Source organism: Anas acuta, chromosome 27, assembly GCF_963932015.1.
Source record: "Anas acuta chromosome 27, bAnaAcu1.1, whole genome shotgun sequence".
Taxonomy (NCBI): domain Eukaryota; kingdom Metazoa; phylum Chordata; class Aves; order Anseriformes; family Anatidae; genus Anas; species Anas acuta.
The window spans coordinates 2,197,534-2,211,765 of record NC_089005.1 but is presented as its reverse complement, the minus strand read 5'-3'; the positions used below and the strand labels follow the sequence as shown (position 1 = coordinate 2,211,765).

General features: G+C 46.4%; 1 protein-coding gene across 3 annotated transcripts; it reads left to right on the top strand.

The window, feature by feature from the left end:
- Positions 1-4,896: 4,896 nt before the first annotated feature.
- ENTPD4 (ectonucleoside triphosphate diphosphohydrolase 4) lies at positions 4,897-13,575 on the top strand. Of its 3 annotated transcripts, none has more exons than XM_068662303.1 (14): positions 4,897-4,995; positions 5,521-5,641; positions 5,782-5,900; positions 6,172-6,369; positions 6,808-7,013; positions 7,536-7,686; positions 7,773-7,876; positions 8,488-8,547; positions 8,799-8,929; positions 10,448-10,614; positions 10,833-11,157; positions 11,698-11,783; positions 12,032-12,193; positions 12,474-13,575. In XM_068662303.1, exons 3-14 carry the CDS (start codon positions 5,893-5,895, stop codon positions 12,700-12,702), a joined length of 1,827 nt encoding a protein of 608 aa, XP_068518404.1. In that variant the 5' UTR covers positions 4,897-4,995; positions 5,521-5,641; positions 5,782-5,892; the 3' UTR covers positions 12,703-13,575. The 3 variants fall into 3 exon arrangements, with proteins under 3 accessions (XP_068518404.1, XP_068518401.1, XP_068518403.1); XM_068662300.1 differs by having other exon boundaries at positions 8,799-8,953; XM_068662302.1 differs by lacking the exon at positions 5,521-5,641 and having other exon boundaries at positions 4,898-4,995; positions 8,799-8,953.
- Positions 13,576-14,232: the final 657 nt, after the last annotated feature.

The following is a 14,232-nucleotide window of genomic DNA, read 5'->3' as shown; positions in this document are numbered from 1 at the left end:
AAGCCCGGGCTGACCGCAGGCTTGCTCAGGGCACGCTCATCCCTACCCCAACAAGTCGCTGCGAAATGCACCACGAATTAATCGGTGATTCAGACCCGCAGGTCCGAGGTCTCGCCCCTAACCTCTGCGCCCTGGGACAGCTTTTAAATGGCTTTAATAGAAATTTTCTGCCAGATTCTTGAAGAAATGACCCATCACCAGAGTGAAATGCTCCTCGCTTTCCTGCTCCCCTGCCCAGGACAGCTGGGGACCCTCCCCAGCCCATCAGCAGCGCCCAGTTTTGCTTATCGGGGCAGGAGGCACCAGCTGCACCCATGGAGATAAGGCAGGAGTGTCCCGCTCACGGGCGGGCACCTTCTGGGAACCTGAAATTGGGCATTATCTGCCAGATCCAGGCAGATTGTTGGTGGGTTTTTTGGTTTGGTTTTGTAGTCTTTTTTTGCATTTGCCAAATCTCCAGCGGCCGAGCAGCGCCTCAAGGGTTCGGTGCTGCCCAAAAGGTGCCCGGGGTGGGCAGGGGAAGCTCCTCGCACGGTGAGCTGCCCTCCAGCAGCACATTACAGGGTGCTGCTATTAATTCAGGTGTTCAACACGGTAATTGGGCTCGTAATTGTGGAAAGGAAAAGGCACCTCGTAGCGCTGTGGCGCAAAGCGTTCCCTATAGAAAAAGGATGCGACCAAATCGACCTCATTCGGGGTGAAGGTTTTCAATCTCATTTGCAAAAATCCAACACCGAGAAATCCCAATGGCTTTTATTTTTTGGCAGCATGCATGCCGCATGCCTGCCCTGTGAAAGGCTGGGTTTTCGTGCAGGAATTACCAGTTCCCCATCCCACGTGGCATGGACACGGTGCCACAGCAGTGAGGCGATCCCTACCCCTGCTCCTCCTTAGAAAGGTTCAATGCCAAGAAATAGATTTTAAGCAGCACAAAGCCCTTTGGATTTGCACCCCAGACTTGTCCTTAGGTGGAAAAAATAGGTCAAAACTGCAGGTTTTGTGCTGGTCCAAACCTAAACCCTCCGTGTCATCCCTTTCTCTCGGACCTTTGAGCACGATGTGCTCCGGTTACTTTTTATTTCTATATTGGCAAATGGCATAAAAATAAGCAAATAATATTGTTGTGTCTCCGGAGTGGGCTGACCCACTTATTCGAGCATCAGCTGGGTGGGTTAGGAAGGGAAAATCAGCCACCCTGGGCACTAAATCCCTGCGTTGGGCAGCTCGGGGCGTCTCTTCTCACCGGGATTCAGCCGCTTTGTGTAGGACAGGTTTATATGGACCAGCACCGAGGTTGGTGCCTTCAAGGGGCATTGGTGAAGGGAGAATTGGGCCAAAAAAGCTGAAATCTGGAAAGTCTTCAGCCTGAAAAGTCTGCAGGGGCAGATCCGGCCCCATAACCATTTATGCAACCTCGGAGGTGAAGGAGGTGTGGATGCGAGGAATTTGGCCCGTGGGTTTTGTTTCAGCCTAATCTGACCTAATTTACCATTACCTCGCTCAATGGATTAAGGTAACAGGGAGAGGCAATCCTGAATGTGTATAATTAAGCTCGTTTTTTTTTTTTTTTTTTTTTTTTTTGTGCTACTTCCTGGACAGAAGCTTTTCATCGACTTGCCTTTCTGGTTTGGAGCCCTGGGGAGACAATGGGAAAGGCGCAGCCCCACACCGGTGCTTTTGGGATTTACCGGTGGCAGCGGGCACGGGAGGCTGCCAGGAGCCCACTGGGGTCACTGGTTTTGGGGACAGCCCCGGTGTTTGCTTGGAAAATGAGATCCTGAGGGGTTTGTGGTTCCAGGGATGAGCCCGAAGCGGTGTGGATTTTTTTATTTTGGTGGGTTTTGCACCATAGGCAACCTCGAGCCCCAAAAGGATGAAACGGGAGCTCTGCAAACGGGCAAATAAAAACCCGGCCAGCTTGGGAGAGCCCAGGCTGAGCTCTGCAATAGGGAGTTTTAACCTAAAAAAAATAAATAAATACATAAAAATACAAGAAGAGGAGTGGTGACACCTCAGCCCCGCTCCTGCAGGACTGCTCGGGGCTGATCAGTGGGGCCAGGACAGATGCTGCCCCCCTATCTGCCGGCCCCGGTGCCGCTGCGGGCTGATATTTGGGAGGGTGTGGGCAGGGTGGGCACCGTGCTGCTGCCAGATAATGCACACACCTCGCCGGGGTCGCAATTTGAAATTGCAAATGCCCCCGCCACGAGCTCTGGGTGTGCACCTGGGTGTGCACCGCGCTGTTTTCCCTAGGTACGAGCGAAGGGCGCGAAATATGAGCATAAGCAGCTAATATTTTCCCCGTCGCTGCGAAGAGCATGCATCTGGAAATAATTAGCATGCACAAAACCAGCTCGCACATTCCTCCCGGGCCTCCATTTCGTGCCGCCTGCAGGCTCTGGCATCTCCGCTCATGTCGGCCGCTCTTGGTGCTTTCAATATTTGGGGACATCCCGTAGGGCCCAGGCCAAACTCCGACCAGAGGCTGCTGCAGAAGCAGAAGCCGTGCTCTGCCCTCAGCAAAGCGGCACGAGGAGCGGCTTTTTCTTTGCATGCCTTGATGGCAGCGCTGGCATTTATGGATTTTTTTTTTTATTATTTTTTTTTTGCAAAAGTGTTCGCCGCCGCTGACATGCTGCTGCTTGTGCCTTTGTCTCTGCAGATGACGGCAGCATCGGGCAACGGCTGCGATGAAGCCGTTCCCAAGGGTCCTGAGTTGCTTTTAGGTCAAGCTGAGCTCGTGCACACCCTGCAGAGCTAACGAGGGGGTACGCCCAGGGAGCGGGGTTGCAATGCTTCCACCCCATTAAAAAACTCCAGTTTTTGGGTGTTTTGGAGAGCTGCATGCCTGCAGCATGGCAGCAATGCTTGCACCAAGTGAAAGGTGTTGCCATAGCTCTGAAGCCACGTGCGTGTCCGTGGGCAGGGGGCAGGGACGGGCAGGGTTTTGTCTTCAGTGCTTTTGGGGTAAATTCATTAAAACCCTTCAGCTAATGGGGAAAAATACACTGGAGGTGAGCGGCTTCGCTCTCGGCGCATGGCAAAACGGCTGCAGGTGGTAAGCAGAGCCCCAAATCCACCCTGGTTGTTTGCTGGTAGAAGCTGGTGTGCAAAACTGGTGTGCAAAACCTGGTGTGCAAAACCTGGAGTGCAAACCTGGTATCCAAAACCCAGCGTGCAGAACCCGATGTGCCAAACTCAGCATGCTTAATCTGGCGTGCAAAACCCAGTGTGCAAACCTAACGTGAAAAACTCATCATGCAAGACTGGTGTGTAAAATTCAGCATGCTTAATGTGGTGTGCAAAACCTGGCATGCAAAACCGGTGTGCAAAACCTGATGTGCAGAACCTGGTACCCAAAACCCAATGTGCAAAACCCAGCGTGCAAAACCTGCCCTCCAAAAGCTGCTGTGCAAAACCCATCCCACAAAACCCCGATGCAGAACCCGGTGCATGGGCTCACCCCAGGGACAGCTCGGGCACCGCCGGCTCAGTGCAGAAAGGGGAAGCAAAACTCAAAACGCTTTTGAGAACTCCCAGAAGTGGCTCGGGAGGCGAAGATGAAAGGGTTTTGTGTGAGCACAGGAAGAGGAAGAGGACCTCGGGGTCGTCTCCTTGCGGTGCGGCCGAGGCTTTTAAAGCCTGGGGCTGCTCTGGGTGCGCGCTGTGGAGGCAAAAATCTGGGGTGCGACAAATTGCAATGGGAGAAGGAGTGAGAAGAAGCAGAGAAGCAGGAGCTGGGGAGCTGCAGGGACAAAATTATTTTTTTTTCTGGGGGAAAAATAGATTAATCTTCCAGAATAAATGGGTTTTAGAAGGCCAATGAGTGAAGCTATTCTTATAGCAAGGGCTCATCCTGCTCCTGCGTTCAGAAGGCGAATTATTTCGGACTAACGAGGGCTTCGTGGTCCTTGTGGGGTGACCATGACCTCCCCAAATCGCCCAGCACCGTGGGGAAGCGGCGTTTAACCCAGCCCTGCTTTATGCAACCTCCTCCAGGCCTCTGCCTGGGCACGCAGCGCTCACCGGCGGGGATTTGGGAGTTTTGCTCGCTTGGGTTCACCAGGACGAGCCGGGGCCGGGGCAGACGTGCGTCTGAAGCCACTTTTCGGCATCACGCTTTGCCCTGATCCAAAGCTCCCGACCCTCCCCATGGCATTTTTGGGGCCACCAGCCCATTTTGGTGGCCTTTTTGAACTCCCCAAGGGATCAGGGAGCACAAGCCGTGCTGCCGCTCGGTGGCAGCACCCAGCACGACCTACCAGTGGCCAAAATTAGTTATTTTTTGGAGGAGAAAGGAATTGGGGAAGAATTCCCACTTCCCATCTCTTTACCCCCCCTGGGCTCTGCGGGGGGGTGATGATGCCCTGGTGCCACCTTAGCTGAAGGGGAGCTCTGCCACCGAGGTGTAGGTGCGGTGACAATTCGGGCAACACCCCCAGGACTTTTTGAGGGGCAAACTGAGCGAAATTGGGGCTCGTTTGGGTCAGATTTATTTAAATTTTCCCCATTTTCCACACAGATTTGGTGCAGCTGGCCCCACAGCAGCGCGCCTCGCGGTGGCCAAGCAGCTACCCGCCTGCTCCCACGCGTGCAATGCCGGGGACGCCGTTGGTGCCCGCCTGCCCAGCGCGGCGCGGTAATTAACCCCGTAATTGCAATTAGCGAGCGGCTCCCCGCTGGGTCCTAGCGCCCGCCCGCGCTCCGCTCCCGCCACCGCCGAGGCCACGCCCCCAGGGCCGAGGCCACGCCCCCAAAAGCGAGACCACGCCCCCATCGCTGAGGCCACGCCCCCATCGCTGAGGCCACGCCCCCTCCGCGGCACCCCGCTAGGCCACGCCCACTCTAGAAACCACGCCCCTTCCGCAAAGCCACGCCCCCTCCCTCCCATCCTCACCCCCCTCCCCAGCGCCACGTCTGCGCGTGCTTGCGTCACATCCGGCGGCGCCTCCCGGAAGTGGTGCTAGGGCCCGTTGCTAGGCGGCGAACGCGGAGGTGCGGGGCTGGCGCCGGGCCTAGGCCCTGAGGGGGGGCAACGGCGGCCTCTGGGGGGGCTTCGGGTGGGGAACGGAGGCTGCTGAGCCCCGGGGGGAGGCCCCGGTGTCTGGGGGTGATGTTAGGGTCGAGTGGGGAGGGGGTGAGGCAGGGCCGGGGCTCCCCGGGAGGGGTTTGGGGTGGGTTGTGGGTCCGGGCCTGGGGTGTGAGGGGCTGTGGGGGGGGGATGGGGTTGTGTGGAGGCCGTGGGGGGTTAAAAAGGGGGTGTGAAGGGGGTGGGGAGGGGGAGGGGGTTCCTGGTAGGGAGGGGGGGTGTCCAGGGGGTGGTGGGTGAGGTGGTGGTGGAGGGTTTGTGCAGATTTAATGGTTTTAGGATTTGTAGCCGTGGATGGGTAGTGTCTGTGTCCTGCTGCCCTCACGCAAGGATATCCCTAGGTTCAGGTGGAATTTGTTGTGTTTGGGTTGGTGCCTCTCATCAGGGGGTATCACTGAGGAAAGTGCTTCCTGCTTCTTTACATCCTTCAGGGAGATATTTGTAGGGGAGAGTGAGAACAATCCCATTTTTTGGCCTTTCCTCGTATGAGAAGTGCTTCAGTGCCTTATCTATCTTTGTGGCCCTGTGCTGGACTTGCTGCAGTTCATCCAGGTGTGTCTTGTTCTGGGGAGCTCAAAGCGGGGCTCAGCATTCCCGGTGTGGCCTCACGGAGGGATCTTCTCCCTCGACCTGCAGTGCTTTTTGTCACGATATCCAGACCATCACCTGTCTCTTACTGTTCTTCACTTCAGACCCAGAAGCGCAATGGCTTTGAGAGTGATTGTGCCGTGTCAGTCGGAGGTGACCGGCTGATGCTGGAACGCCAGCTGCTCGCTGTCTGCTGGTCCTGCTCGTAGCCTGAGATGGGGAGGTAAGGATCCTCAAGGAACTGCCCAATTCTGGTGTTGTTTGAGCAAAGGACAGGGAACCTCATTGTGGATTCCTGGCTAACGATTAATTCAGATGTGGGAATGTGGAAATAGTCTAAACTGAAGTCAGAGCATGAGCAAAAATGAGCTAGAACATACCAAAGGCAGAAGCTCTCTGATAAATATTTGCACTTGGCTCGTTTCAGAATGCTCTACACCTCTTTTTGGTAGCAAAGTCCGTCTTTACAGCAGATTATCCTCTCTGAATTTTAGGATCAGCATCTCGTGTTTGCTTCCTGCCTCTTGGCACTTCAGTATCTCCCCCGTGGGGTGTCCCCGTGTGTTCAACACGACGTTGCGGCAGATTGTGGTGATCGGGATTCTGGCTGCTGCTGTCTCCTTGCTGTACTACTCGCTGGTTGTCATCCGCAACAAGTACGGGCGGGCCTCCAGGGACAAAAGATTTCACAGGTGAGAGCTGAAAAGACTCTTGGAGAGAGGAAAAAAATGTAATTTGGGCATGAAAAACAAGGCACTGGCAGAAAGTGTGAGTAGAATAAACAAATTGGGAAAAACGAGTAAAAATTTGTTTTGTTAATGATATTTTCCTTCTACATTTCTTTCAATTTATCAGCAATTCAGCTTTCTAATAACTTCTTTAAAGTTTTTGTAGCAGGATAGGAGAACTACAGGTGCAAGAATGTTAAGTGATATTTTTTTTCTGGAAGTCGCTTTTGGTATTTATTCTGGGAGTTTGCTTATTATGGGTAGCACGTCACTTTCCTTCAGCATGCTACTGAAAGCTGTGATTCCTGTGATGGAAACTGTTGTCCTGTTTGGAGTCTGATGCTGGGAGAAGCTTCCATATGGAACTCGGTTGCCAGGTGGTAACGCCAAGTTTTCTTCTAGATATCTTGCCCGGGTAACCGACACTGAAGCTACAGACACAAACAACCCCAACCTAAATTATGGAATTGTTGTGGACTGTGGCAGCAGCGGCTCTAGGATTTTTGTGTACTGCTGGCCGAGACACAACGGTAACCCCCATGACCTGCTGGACATAAAACAGATGAGGGACAAGAACAGAAAACCGGTGGTTATGAAAATTAAACCAGGTACTGGAAAGAAATTATTTTGCAGTGATTTTTCTAGCTAGCTGCCTGTCCAACCTTTCGTTTTTTCAAGCTCTATATTTAAAATGTCTGGGTAAAGGATACTTGCAAGTTGTCAGCGTGGCACTCCTTCAGATTTCTTCGGGTTTGCTTTGCAGACAGCTTTGTTCATCTTTAGAGCTTGAAACGTGACGCTGACAGGCAGGAGGGAGAGGTTTGTCTGCTTACTGAGAAGGCTGTCAGTTAACTCAGGCCTGTTTATTTAGTGAATAAGTAATCTGCTTTCTCTAAAGCAATCTGAACCAATTATTTGAATAGGTAATGTAGCCAGCACAGCCTTTTGTTTAATGTTTAGAGGATGATTAAGTGTTAGCTTAATTATTCATTTCTTATTTCTGCAGTTGATTTCCTGGGTTTGGTTTTGGTTTGTTTTTTTCTGCTCTGTGTGTTGGTTAGCAAGATTTCCCAGACAGGAAATACCCAAAGCTTGAGTTGCTTCACTTTCGAATTTATCTGTTTTGCTAGGTATTTCAGAGTTTGCCAACTCTCCTGAGAAGGTCAGTGATTACATTTCTCCACTTCTGAGCTTTGCTGCTGAACACGTGCCCCGTGCAAAACACAAAGAGACTCCTCTTTATATTCTGTGCACTGCAGGAATGAGGATTCTGCCGGAAAGGTTATTGGCTGTCTTATTTTTAGTGTTTAGAATAGCGAGCTCGGTGTCTTTGGCTATTTTTAACTGCTCAAAATGCAATTTTGCAGCCAGCAGAAGGCAATACTTGAAGATCTGCTCACTGATATTCCCGTGCATTTTGATTTTCTGTTTTCGGACTCACACGCAGAAGTTATTTCAGGGAAGCAGGAAGGTAGGTTAATGTTGGAAAAATAATTATAATCTTTGAAACATTTATTACTTTCCGGGTACGACTTGGAGAATTTTTTATTTATTTATGGCTTTTTAAAATTCTGGTTCAGTTGTGAGACCTTATTCCTCAGTGGCAACAGATGGAGTGTGGAGATAATCATCTGCTGTGATCTAGCTTGTCTAAATGTTTTCTAATTAGCAGTGAAAATAACTCATCTGCACTTAGCAAGGATTTTAGTCCATTTTCTCACCCTTTGGGGGGTAGTATCAGAATAAGGCACAACATTCTTGATGAAGAGTGGGAAAAATGGTTTCTAAAGGAGCAGTGTTTGATTGTGCTTGACTTGCTAGAGGCTTAAAATCACTTTAAAAGCTGACGTGCTTTTTATGAAATTTTGACATCAAACTGTAATATATCAAATTGGGGTTTTTGTCCAAATCTTAATGTGGAAAAGAAGCAGAATAATGTGTTGGGAATGTTTAACATTTAAATATATTTATTACAGAAAATATGAGCAGTGATATAATAACTCATATGCAAAAAAAAAAAATAAAAAATCCTCTGTTTAAGATATTCCTGAAATGTCCAAATATGTTTTCTTACGCGTGTAGGAGTGTATGCGTGGATTGGCATCAACTTTGTTCTTGGAAGATTTGAACATACAGATGATGGTAAGTATCTTAACTGTGAATTGGATCTTCTGAAGGATTTAAGTGCATTGCTGTGCTTTCACTGTTGATGGTGTGTTTTTAGATAAAGATTTTAGTGAACTGGACGTGTGCAGATGCTGATGTTTGTTTAACTTGTGCATGAAAGTTAATGATCTGCATTGCTACAATATAAAAAACTACAAATAGTGCAGTGCTGCTTTATGCCTATCCTAGCAGTATTTTTTCAATCTTTTTTTCATTTTTTTATCCAGAGGATGAAGCCATTGTGGAGGTGCACGTCCCAGGCAGCGAAAACAAAGAGGCTATCTTCCGTAAGAGGACAGTGGGTATTCTTGACATGGGCGGAGTGTCGACTCAGATAGCATACGAAGTCCCTAAAACTGTAAGCTTTGCCTCTTCACAGCAGGTTATTATCTGTGCAACTTTCTTCTTTTCATTTTGGTTTATTTTAATGCATTTTCGTTCTTTTGTTTTCTTTGGTTTGAGTCCTCTCCTTCATTTCATCACATCCAAAACAAAGGCAAGAGAAGATGGCAAATATGAGCCCTTCATCAGCTAAGCAACTCATTTGTGTTTTTGTCACTTACTTTTAAGTTTCATTGCATTCTTTGTGTGTGCGTGTGCATGTGTGTTTATACAACTTGAAATCTGTGTTACACTTAGGAGACTGTGTTTTAGAGACCAAAAATTTGTTTTTTTTTTATAAGAACTTGTATAAGATATGTCTTTTTTCCTTCATAAGTTGGGTTGGTAAAAACCAAAGAAGCAGGGCATGAGGATAACAGTTAAGTTTGAAATACTACTTACATCCTCAGCACAAGTTATCTGTTCAAGGAAGCAAATTTCTTTGCTGAAAGCCCTAAAGGGGATGTAATTTGCTCTAATTGCAATATACTGAGTTCTAGGGTAGCTTCTGAATTTTTAAAGTTAGATAATCACCCGTTAACATCACTGAGAAATTGTCTAAAGTCAGAAGAGCATAAGAGCCCCATGGTTTGACTCTCAGTGCACTGTTGTAATGAGATGTGTATTATATTTTATATATATGTGTATTTTAAACCAAATTATGGTTTTTCATTATGACAGGTTTTAGTAGCTACACTGCCTTTCAGACAGGTAGTGTATCAAATAGCTTGGACTATTAAAAGTGTGAGCATTCAGATTCAGAGTGGATTGCCCTGGTCAAGTATTAATTGGAAATTAATACTTGTTCCAGCTAATTGATAATGACTGTTGTATGGCTTTATCTGAGTGTAAAACCATACCAAAAGTAGGTATTCTCGATCGGGAACCTGTTTGGGTTCCTAAACAAAGAATGGACAACAACTGGCTGTGGTGCTTACAGTCTCACCACTGTTTCTCATTTATAACATCTGTGGGAAACCCTGCAATGTTGTTCTACTTATCTAAGCGTGTTCTACATGAAGTGCTTCTGCTACACATCCCCTAAATATTTGAGAAGTTACTGCAAGCTACTGATGTATGGTATGTGGAAAGAGCTGAGTGACTGACAGAGGTTTCCTGGAAAGTTTGAAAACTTCCACGTTGAAAAATGAAGAACAGCACTGCTGGGTAGACCATAAAACAGTAGTGTGGGGACTTGGTCAGAAGTAGTATCGTTGAGCTTCCTAGCTGTAGCACATCCTTTTCCATGGGAAAAGGTACTTCAGTATCTGTAGTAGCAGTTCTTTAAGTATCGATAACATCCAGTGCAATTGTTTATAAGTAATATGCTTTGCTCTCCCTATCAAATCGAAGGTAACGTGGACCTATAAAAAGCAAAATCGATGTGTAAGGACTGATGTTTAAAGATACCAAGGGCGTCTTGTTTTTCAAAGAGCTCATATCAGGTTCTGGTTCATGTTGTTTATACCTAATCTTAGTGATTCTGCTCCTACAGGAGGAAGTTGCCAAAAACTTGCTTGCAGAATTCAACCTGGGCTGTGATGCTCATCAAACGGAGCACGTGTATCGAGTCTATGTCGCAACGTTCCTTGGCTTTGGAGGGAATGCAGCACGCCAGAGATACGAAGACAGCCTATTTACCAGCACAGTACTTAAGAACAGGTAACTAGCTTCAATTCCTTGGAGATACAGCTTCTGTAACTCCAAATTTAAATATATTTAGTAAAGTATCCCGATATAAAGCGTAATTTCTGGTGTGCTATGTGCAACGCTGGAGTTTCTTTAAATGAGGATGCTGTTTTGTTTTGATGCTGGTGTAATTTGGAGTTTGGTGTGTCTAAGCTGCAGTTTTTTCTGTTTGTATTGTTTTTTTTTACCAGACTGCTGGGAAAAGAGACTGGCATGACTTCTGATGCACCGTACTTAGATCCCTGCCTGCCCCTGGATGCTCAGGATGAGATCCATCAAAACGGACAGACAATGTATTTGCGGGGAACAGGAGACTTCAATCTATGTCGTGAAATTATTCAGCCGTTCATGAACAAGACTAACGAAACCCAGACATCTCTAAATGGTGTCTATCAGCCTGCCGTGCACTTTCAGAACAGTGAATTCTACGGCTTCTCAGAGTTCTATTACTGCACTGAGGACGTGTTGCGCATGGGAGGAGATTACAATGCTGCTAAATTTACTAAAGCTGCAAAGGTAAAGTATTCTTCGGAGAAACTGTAGTTTGAAGCAGCTATTCTGTAAAAGCACTAGGAGGCAGGGTGGTCCAGTTCCGGAAAAACTGTTGATACTGGAGGAGTCCATGTTGTTTCCACCTCTTGCTTCTATTTAGGAACGTCTTAAAATTGCTTTCTCTTTTGTTTTATGTATTCTGTACCAGTTTCCCAGATGTTAATCCTAACAGGGATCAGCCAGTTGGGGACAGTAATACCACAGTGTAAACTAGAGGAACATAACCTGCTTTGTCAGAGCCCTAAGAACAGGCTTAGTCTCCAAGTGGATGACTAAACAATTTAAGTCCTAACGAATATTAATTTTACCACAAATGCCAAGTACGGGTCAAAATGGTTTTGCACAAAACACCGTGAAATTTGTGGTCAGACTTAATAGCAATGCAAAGGAAACTGTTATTTTTGAGTTTTCTAGCCTTTGGTATTTACAGAGCATCTTATCTAGTGGCATTTTTCTCTTTTCAAGGCAGAAGTAATGTTTATATCTCTTTTTCCATTCTTTAAGGATTATTGTGCCACTAAGTGGTCTGTCCTGCGGGAACGTTTTGACCGTGGTCTTTATGCATCACATGCTGATCTCCACAGATTGAAGTAAGTATTTGTGTTTGTACAGCAAATTCGTTCAGGCAGAGTTGCCAGGGAGCGGTCATGTCCAAATGGTCCATTTAATGAAATCATTGGAAGTGTGAATATAACCTTAAATATTGCATCAGCCACAAAAGTTACTGATAGTCCCATGTCTAAGTGTGCTCCCTAGTCCTTTGGGACTCTGTAACTGACAGAAAATTAAATGCCTGACTAGATGACCCTCTTTTTTTTTTTTTTTTTTTTTTTTACAGGTACCAGTGTTTTAAGTCTGCCTGGATGTATGAAGTATTTCACAGTGGCTTCTCTTTTCCTGTGAGCTACAACAGTTTGAAAACAGCCCTGCAGGTGTACGATAAGGAGGTGCAGTGGACGTTGGGAGCCATTCTTTACCGAACACGATTTTTACCTCTAAGGTACCCCTTGTTTTCTGAGATGTCTGGAAATGGTTTTTGGATGGAAGAGAAGAGTTTTTGTGAGGAAAGGTACAATGATAGCAAAGCAGCTGACAGATAGGGGGAGACAAGATGCCGTTTCTAGTGCATTATATAGAACCTGAGGATGTATTTCAGGTAGCTCAAGTAATGCTTGATAAAGTGTATTTTGCTAAAAGAGGTTCTGTTTTCTTTAGTAAGATCCTTTGGAGGCAAGGCTTGATCTGCAATTTATGTCTCTTCTCTCTTCGATTCTTTTCAGAGACATCCAGCAAGAAAACTTCCGTGGAAGTCACTCCCACTGGAGGAGCTTCTCTTTTGTTTACAATCACTATTTGTTTTTTGTCTGTTTTCTGATCGTGCTGCTCTCCATCCTGCTTTATCTGCTAAGGCTCAGACGGATCCACAGGCGAATGCTGCGTAATAGCTCGTCCACTTCCCTATGGATCGAGGAAGGCCTCCCACCACAGAAGATCTCAGGAGCCTTATGAGATGCTGTGATGGAGAGCTTTTATTGGACTTCCTGCACAAAAAGCCATTCTTGCCTCAGGGTTTCTCCTTTTTGTCCCTTTAAATCATTGAAGAAGAAGATTGGCCGGAGCGTGGAATTCAGCTAGGCTTTGAAAATACGGGAAAACGGGGGTCAATTTGGCTTAGTCTCATTAGACAGTATCTGCCAAAAATTACTTATTTTTTTTTAATATTGCACTTTTGTGTGTAATGGGGCGAGTAAAAACTCGATGCCAGTGAGAGGAAGCAACTTAAGCTATGTGTGGTAAGAGTGAGTGTGAGTTCTCATCCTGTGGGTGAGACTGTGAAATGCTGTTAGCTAGGATGAATGAGCTATATTTTTATTTTCTTTTCCAGATTCCAGGATTGATATTGCTAGACTTCAGTTCTGTATCTCCTCAGTCAAAGAAAAGGAAGTGCAGGGTTTTCAAAAGCAGTTAGAAAACTTCTTAGATCAGCTTTTCTCATTTTATATTGTGGAATAAGTACTGTGATGGAGAAGAAAAATCTGTTGCATCCAATGCTGTACTTCCACAGAACTACTTAAATCAGTTTTATGACAGTTACCTGGTACCACAAATATCTGTCCCTTTTATCTAGGAAGCTATATCTCCGTAGTTGCAAACCTCACTTCTTTTTAATCTTTTATTTCTGTTTCATTCAGAGATTGCCCTGAAACTCCAGTAAGGTGAAGAGAACTGGAATACGCCTAGGCTTGTTTCTGCTAGAGTAGACGTGCACAGTGTCTTTTTTGGTTTTGAGTACTCTGAACTGTTAATTTATATTTTATTTAAAGCTGTTAATTTTACTTGAAAAGTATATTTGTCCATGATTAAAAGTGGGATTTATATGAACTTCTGGTGTATGGATATTTTATTGCGCAGTATAAATCACTTCTGTTCTCATGAACAGACAAACCTGAGGGTCTGTTTTATATTCTGCTGTTTTTTTTTGAGCTCTTTTTTTCTGAGTGAATGCACAGGCTGCACACCTCTCACTTCTGGTGTCTGAAACTGCAGCACAAGCCTCTTGCACTTGTGGGCTGATAATTGTTATCAGACAACTGACAGTGTTGATTGCTACAGAGCCGGTACTTCCTCTTTCTGAGATGCTTAAAACTGAGTACAGAGCCTCTAATTGTGTGCTTAGATAAAGCAGTTCCCCTTCGGACAAGGATTGACGTTACTGGTAAAGTGGAGAGGAAGTGTCCGGGTGTGACTTGGCACTATCCAGGCAGATGCCAAGCATCTTTTAGCAGGAGAGATGAAGTGTCTCAAATACAAAATACTTCTGAAAGATCATAAAAACATAAAACACTTGAGAAAAACATTTTGGATCCAAACAAGATTTCCTCTTAAATAGAATAATACCAATGCCTGAGAAGGGTCAGGCATGATAATTTCAATTTGTCATGATAATGCCAGTCACTGACCCTCACTTTCACAGCTTGTTTTTTTTCCTCCCAATAAACTTTGTCTCTCCTTGCTTTTTGGATTTGTATTTTTGTGTGT

Bases quoted from the DNA above. Each gene is read 5' to 3' on its own strand.
- ENTPD4 (XM_068662300.1), top strand. The intron at 8,548-8,798 runs GTAAGTATCTTA...TTTTTTATCCAG, and splicing joins ATTTGAACATACAGATGATG to AGGATGAAGCCATTGTGGAG. The intron at 8,954-10,447 runs GTTATTATCTGT...CTGCTCCTACAG, and splicing joins GCTTTGCCTCTTCACAGCAG to GAGGAAGTTGCCAAAAACTT.